This window comes from Austrofundulus limnaeus, unplaced genomic scaffold, assembly GCF_001266775.1.
Source record: "Austrofundulus limnaeus strain Quisiro unplaced genomic scaffold, Austrofundulus_limnaeus-1.0 Scaffold337, whole genome shotgun sequence".
NCBI classification, from domain to species: Eukaryota; Metazoa; Chordata; class Actinopteri; order Cyprinodontiformes; family Rivulidae; genus Austrofundulus; species Austrofundulus limnaeus.
The window spans coordinates 57,342-65,047 of NW_013952739.1; the positions used below are offsets into that span (position 1 = coordinate 57,342).

Consider the following 7,706-nt stretch of genomic DNA (forward strand, 5'->3'; position numbering starts at 1 on the left):
GTGTGTGTGTGTGTGTGTGTGTGTGTGTGTGTGTGTGTGTGCGTGTGTGTGTGTGTGTGTGTGTGTGTGTACATGATTGGGGATGATTTTTGACCATTACCCGGTACACACAGCGTGGTGAGGACCCACTGTTCCTAATGGGGACAAAAGCCCAATGGGGCAAGGGTTTGGTTCAGAACCAAGGTGTGAATTGAGTTAAGGTTAGGTTAGAGTCAGGTTAGTAACCTGAGTTTAAGTTAATTTTAGAATAAGGTGACAAGGTAATGCTATAGAAATGGGCGCAAAATGAATGGAAGTCAATGCAAATTCCCCTTGAGGATAGAAAAACAAACGTGTGTGTGTGTCTGGATAGAGGACTGGTTCAGACCCTGGACTATAGAAAGGTATTAGCGGTCTCAGGTTAATGAAGGGGTGGGGTGTCAGGTTGATAAAGGGGTGGGGGTCATGTTGATGAAGGGGTGGAGTCTCAGGTTAATGAAGGCGTGGGGTCTAAGATTAATGAAGGGGTAGGGGCTCAGAATATTTCTTATAATGTTTATGCGATCTGACACGCTGACCCTCGTTGGATCAAAACTGATATGTTTGATGTTTTTTAGACTACTGAAGAGATCGATCAGCTGACAGTGAATGAAGACCTTAATGATGTGGAGAGAGCAGTCTACCTGCTTAGGTGAGATCTGACATGAGTGACATGTTTAGGCACATCACCTAAGGAGCTTTACCTGGGACCTCATATTCAAAGATTTGCATAGATTTCTTTTTTAAACATGGCATGGCTGGTGTCAAGGTGTCTACACTCTCTGTGTTTAAATAGACACTCTGCGACTTAATGCACATTAAAATACACACGCTGTGACTACATGATCTGTGTATAAGTGCACACTCTGTGACTAAATACACATATAAATACACACTGTGACTAAATACATCTTTAAATACACACTCTGTGTATAAATCCACACTCTGTGAAAATACACACTAGTGCCCTGAATATCCCTATTATTCACAGAGGACCATCAGCCTAACACTAGATAGCTAGGACCCTGAATATCCCTGTATTTCACAGAGGACCATCAGCCTAACAATAGATCGTTAGGGCCCTGAATATCCCTATTTTTCACAGAGGACCATCAGCCTAACAACAGACCATTAGGGCCCTGAATATCCCTATTTTTCACAGAGGACCANGCCCTGAATATCCCTATTTTTCACAGAGGACCATCAGCCTAACAACAGACCATTAGGGCCCTGAATATCCCTATTTTTCACAGAGGACCAGCAGCCTAACAATAGACCATTAGGGCCCTGAATATCTCTGTTGGTCACAGAGGACCATCAGCTTAACAATAGATTGTCAGGGCCCCGAATATCCCTATTGTTCACAGAGGACCATCAGCCTAACAGATTGTTAGGGCCCTGAATACCCCTATTGCTCACAGAGGACCATCAGCCTAACACTAGATAGGTAGGATCCTGAATGTCCCTATTTTTCACAGGACCATCAGCCTAACAGTAAATCGTTAGGGCCCTGAAAATCTCTGTTGTTCACAGAGGACCATCAACCTAACAATAGATCGTTAGGGCCCTGAATACCCCTATTGTTCACAGAGGACCATCAGCCTAACACCAGATAGTTAGGGCCCTGAATTTCCCTATTTTTCACAGAGGACCATCAGCCTAACAATACATTGTTAGGGCCCTGAATATCTCTGTTGTTCACAGAGGACCATCAGTCTAACAATAGATGGTTAGGGTCCTGGATATCCCTATCGTTCACAGAGGACCATCAGCACCATCAGCCTGATGGTCGTTAGGGCCCTGCTTATTACTATGATCGTCCGGCTGTTAGTGCTGATGGTGCTGATTGTCCTCTGTGAACAATAGTGGTATTCAGGGCTAATGATCTAAAAAGAAGTCCAGTTTTTTATTTGTCCTCTGTTTTCGGTGTTCAGTTTGGTTCTGTTCTGGCTGCTACAAATATATTTTGATCCAGAATATCTCCTCTGTTGGACACAAGTTTTGCTGAACACTGTTTCAGCAAATTTGGGGTTTTCATTAGTTGTCATTTATAATCATCAAAATGAAAAGAAACAAACATTTGAAATATATCAGTCTGTGCGTAATGAATATAATACGCAAGTTTTACTTGTTGAATGAATTACTGAAATAAATCAATTTTTTCATTGTATTTTAAACAACAGAGATAGAACTCATTATTAGTCTAGCTACAGTATTGAACAGAAACATTGCTAGATTATAAAATGTTCTCCATGTTAAATTTCTTCTCTTTCCTTTTTTCTGCTCAGCGTGGGTCAGGAGGTCCAGAGAGCCAGTGTAATCAGCAACCTGCCAAGTCTGGTCCGTCAAAATCCAGCTGAGACATTTCGTCGAGTAGTACCCAAAGTTCGAGTATGTACTATTTCATTTTCCTTTATTTATACAGGCTAGTCTCATTGAAATACATATGTCTCATTTGTCTCAATTTGTCTCATGATCCTAACCATTTACAAGAGAGACCTGTTTTCTTCTGTTAAAGTACTTGTAAACAAACCTCTCTCAAAGTTAACATGTCCCACCTTTGTGACCCAGGAAGTCCTAAATGGAGCCACCAATGACATCCAGCTTGCAGCAGCAGCTTCATTTTTAACCATCCTGCAGGATGACATCATCCTGATCCACACACATACCTACTCTATCCTGAAGATTGTTTTGACCCACCTAAACCACAGAGACCCAGGTAAACACACCTGACCTTTGAATTACTCCTGAGGTTCAACACACAGTAACCAGGATATCTCCTATTGGATGTACTGTACACATACAATTAATGTACTCTTTAGATCTTTTCTGGTGTACCATCGAGGTACACCTTGGTAACAAGTGAACCTTTCTGTTGATTCTGGTCTTGATCACTAGGACAAAGACTTGGTGTATGTTGCTGATGTTGTCTTGTTGACAGTGGTGAGCAGTGCCTGGTTGGAGACTCTGCTGTCGGCCATCAATGCTCTGCCCAGAGAGACCATCAAACAGGAGGTCAGTTGATGACATGACATCACCTATTCTGGTTCTGCCTGTAAATTACTCTTTGGTGCTAAATACACTAAATATTTACAGTGAATAATTCAAGGGGGCTGTGGTAGCCAGGTGGTCAAAGCCATGGTCTTGTAATCCTGAGGCTGCAGGTTCAAGTCCAGATTGAATCAGGAAGGTGTCATTTACCTCCCTGCAAGAGGGAGCAGCCAAAAGAAGAAGGACAACATTTAGACTCTGTTTACACAAGACAAGGTCTCTGGATATGCTGGTGTTTATTTCAATGTTTTTTTGGGAGAATAAACAAAAAAATTACCTGTTTACATGGAAACGCTGCAGTAATGTATCAGACAGGGTGGCCAAATGGGACATAGTAAAGTGTTTTAGTTTTCCTTTAAAATTATATTGATGGAGATCATTTGTGGAGTAAGTTTCATGTCCTGACCAAGTATTTCTCTGAATTTTGCTCAGTTCAACTTTTAATTCTGAGCAGTATTCTTGCTGTAAACACCCCACAGAATGATAATGCCATTACTGTTCTTCACTGTGGGGATGGTGTTGGATTTTTGAACCATGACCAGTCTCTTAAGCTTCCTCTCTATGGGTGTGCCTGTGTGGGTGGTTCTCCTCAGATCAGCCTTCATCAAATGTCTTTCCATTTCCGGTTACAACTGCACTTTCAGAACCACCTCAGAGGTGGTTCGAAACAAGTAGAAGCGAGTAATGCACTCTTGTGATATGACCTGGGATGCGTACCGAATTCAATACTTATTTAAGTACAGACCGAATTCTGTCGGTACTACCGAGAACCTATTCACGTAACATCAAACGGTACCATGTTTCGGTACCTAAATGCATCATTGCGACCATATTGGCGTGAGAGTGGTGAGTTTTCCATGCTTGTACTGAACGCAGCATTGCGTAAGAGCGTAATGACGTCAGCAGCCGCTGGTTCAGTAAACAGAGCTCAGTCTAACGTAGCTTGAAACCGAGCCTCGCAGCTTCTGGACTAAAACTCGTCGAACAGACCGCCTCTGAATTATCTTGTGAGCACGACGTTCACCTGCTCAAAGTAAATAAAGTCCCGCCACTTTCTTTATTTCATCCACCATTAAACAGAAACCGACAGAGGAAAACAACAGAGGCACTTCCCGATAGTCCGAACGCCTCTGACCTGAAAGAGCACAAGCAGCCAGCTTGAAGTGTTGGGAGCGTTTTGGATGTTCAAAACGTAGCTTAAATACCTTTTATTTAAACTCCATCCTCTTTTGCTTATTTGATTTAAACTTATTTGCCTTCCATGGACCTCCATTAAACAATTTTTCTAGCGGGGAAATGACATCAATAGAAATATGTGGAGCTGGATTTTAATTTGTGTAATAAGACAAAACAGTCTTATTGTTTTCAACAGTTTTCACTTTAAAAAAATTAGTTAAAAAAACTGATGTTACAACACAAAGAGTTGGATGTTGTCTTGATATTTGTTAAATTTTATATACGGTATTGAGTAATATGTTTAAATAAGTTTATTAAAAAAACAACAACACACAAAGTACTGAAAATTTACCGTTAAGTACCGTTACCAATTCCCAGGTACCGGATATTTGTACCGAATCGATTCAAATGTCAAAGGAACCCATCCCTAGATATGACGTCAGCAGACTTTTGCCTGAAGTCTGAAGGTGACTGAGACGAGAGCATACAGCTCGACCTGGACGGAGTGTCTGAAATCAGCAGGTACCCCAGGAGGTTTCGGACCGCCCATGGTTACACACTCATAAACAGTGCCGTGACAAAAATACAAAACAAAAATTAAAAAAATCTGACTTTCGGACAGCTACAACGGCTATTTTTTTTTCTGTTTCCCTTTTTACCACAATGACTGATGCTGCATGCTGACGATTCAGCCATAATTGCACCCACAGAGTGAGGAACACACTGACATGGAGGCACACACCTGAGCAGAACCAGACATGAACCAAAAGAGTGAGACTGGACAAGATGGGGCTTTAGTTTGTGCTCCTGAACAGCACCCACCAGCATGATCCTCCCACCACCATGCATCATTGTTGGGAGCGAGTTGATAATGCCTTGGATTTCATTCAATAGGAGGATAGAGAGATCTTTACTCCAGGTGGACTCCCATCGAGGTGTAGCCACATCTCAGCAGAGATCAAGATCAATTTAGGGCACTTGAACTAGATTTCAAGGGTTGCTGCCAAAGGGTCTTGATACTATTTGAAGAGTTAGTTTCAGGAACAATCTTGATATTGTCTTCACAATAAACTGGACATTCTCTGCATCTTTTTTTCTGTCCTCAGGTCCTGACCCCTCTCCTGTACCATTCTCAGGTTTCTCAGTCTCTTCAGGCTCGTCTGGCCAGCTGCCGTATTTTAGGAAAAGTTGTCTCCAAGTTTGACTCTCACATGTGAGCTGAGCACGAAATAAAAGTTTTATTTCGCCGTGACTACAGTAGTAAACCTGAGCAGGAATGGGCAGGTGCTGTCTCACTTAACAGCTATGTTTCCGCCATCAGAGTGAAGAAGGAGTTGCTGCCACTGGCCCGATCTTTGTGTCGAGATGTGGAACCAGAGGTCCAAGTCTGTATGTGTCGTCAGTTTGAGAGCATCGCTCAAGCCATCGGGTAAACCTAATGCTAACACTGTATTTATTAGTGTGGCGTCCTGCTGTTCTGAAAACGCTGCTTGGCTTTGTTCTTCAGGGTAGATGATACCAGAACCGAGCTCCTTCCTGAGCTGGTGGAGCTAGCTGAAGACGAGGAGGATAGTGTTCGACAGACTGCTTTTGACAGCATCGTCAACCTCATGGAGATGATGGACAGCGGTGAGTTCAAACTGGATGAAAACATCTAAATCTCAGTTAACACTGATGGTAAAACCATTGGTCTAAATTACTGGATTGGACATCACGTGACTTATCGTGCGCCGCACAGGTGCCATTGCTCTGCATTGAGTTTTGACTCGGGAACATCCGTGAATGGTGGTAAAAAGGGGATGCAGCAGACAGTCATGCAAGGAATATCAAAAAGGGATGCAATGTTTTGCCATAAATTGTCAACACTACAACACAAGATCACAAGATAAAGGTTATCACATTTTATAGGTCATTAAAATATTTATTTTAAAAAAGTCGGAGATGCGGAAAGTAGGTCAGTTATGCTAGCTGGATTTTGACTACCCTATGTGGGGTAAACCAACGAAAAGACAAATTTGCTGTTCCAACAAATTATTATTTTTTTATTAATATTGTTATGATGTTAGGGTAACATTGTGAGAGGTAAATATAATGGACAACAGTAAAATTACCTTTACTACTACTAGGCTGAACTGTGTAGATATTACTGGTACTGATTTTCTGTCCAGTCAGCATATGGTATGTCCTGTAGTTTGTGATTATAAATCAGAGTAAAAAACCCTGTAACTTTTTTTTTCGTCCACCGTACATTTCATAAGCTAAGTGTTGGAGGAGCCGACCGCATTTATTTTATGACCAGCTGGAGGAATTTGTCTTTAGTCATTTCAGCGTGAATGAAGAACCAGGAAACAAATGCAAAATTAGAATTATATATACAGGTCCTTTTCAAAAAATTAGCATATTGTGATAAAGTTCATTATTTTCTATAATGTACTGATAAACAGTAAGCTTTCATACATTTTAGATTCATTGCACACCAACTGAAGTAGTTCAAGCCTTTTATTGTTTTAATATTGATGATTTTGGCAAAAAAAAGTAAAGAAAAACAAAAAATCCCTATCTCAAAAAATTAGCATATCATGAAAAGGTTCTCTAAACGACTTATTAACCTAATCACCTGAATCAACAAATTAACTCTAAACACCTGAAAAAGATTCCTGAGGCTTTTAAAAACTCCCAGCCTGGTTCATTACTCAAAACAACAATCATGGGTAAGACTGCTGACCTGACTGCTGTCCAGAAGGCCACCACTGACACCCTCAAGCAAGAGGGTAAGACACAGAAAGACATTTCTGAACCAATGGGCTGTTCCCAGAGTGCTGTATCAAGGCACCTCAGTGGGAAGTCTGTGGGAAGGAAAAAGTGTGGTAGAAAATGCTGCACAACAAGAAGAGGTGACCGGACCCTGAGGAAGACTGTGGAGAAGGGTCGATTCCAGACCTTGGGGGACCTGCAGAAGCAGTGGACTGAGTCTGGAGTACAAACTTCCAGAGCCACCGTGCACAGGCGTGTGCAGGAAATGGGCTCCAGGTGCCTCATTCCCCAGGTCAAGACACTTTTGAACCAGAAACAGCAGCAGAAGCGCCTGACCTGGGCTACAGAGAAGCAGCACTGGACTGTTGCTCAGTGGTCCAAAGTACTTTTTTCGGATGAAAGCAAATTTTGCATGTCATTCAGAAATCAAGGATCCAGAGTCTGGAGGAAGACTGGGGAGAAGGAAATGCCAAAATGCCTGAAGTCCAGAGTCAAGTACCCACAGTCAGTGATGGTCTGGGGTGCTATGTCAGCTGCTGGTGTTGGTCCACTGTGTTTTATCAAGGCCAGGGTCAATGCAGCTATCTTTCAGATTTTGGAGCACTTCATGCTTCCATCTCCTGAAAAGCTTTATGAAGATGAAGATTTCATTTTTCAGCACGACCTGGCACCTGCTCACAGTGCCAAAACCACTGGTAAATGGTTTA

General features: G+C 42.0%; 1 protein-coding gene across 3 annotated transcripts in view; it reads left to right on the plus strand.

Annotated features, from left to right (window-relative positions):
• Positions 1 to 7,706, plus strand: part of ppp4r4 (protein phosphatase 4, regulatory subunit 4) — a 25,284-nt gene that overhangs the window by 4,461 nt on the left and 13,117 nt on the right. For 2 of the 3 annotated variants that reach the window (XM_014022659.1, XM_014022660.1), the window contains exons 2-8: positions 597 to 670; positions 2,307 to 2,409; positions 2,590 to 2,737; positions 2,960 to 3,033; positions 5,352 to 5,458; positions 5,567 to 5,674; positions 5,753 to 5,874. In XM_014022659.1, the coding sequence (XP_013878113.1) occupies positions 597 to 670; positions 2,307 to 2,409; positions 2,590 to 2,737; positions 2,960 to 3,033; positions 5,352 to 5,458; positions 5,567 to 5,674; positions 5,753 to 5,874 (736 nt within the window). The remainder of the gene's footprint in view (positions 1 to 596; positions 671 to 2,306; positions 2,410 to 2,589; positions 2,738 to 2,959; positions 3,034 to 5,351; positions 5,459 to 5,566; positions 5,675 to 5,752; positions 5,875 to 7,706) is intronic. The other variant, XM_014022661.1, reaches the window with a different exon arrangement.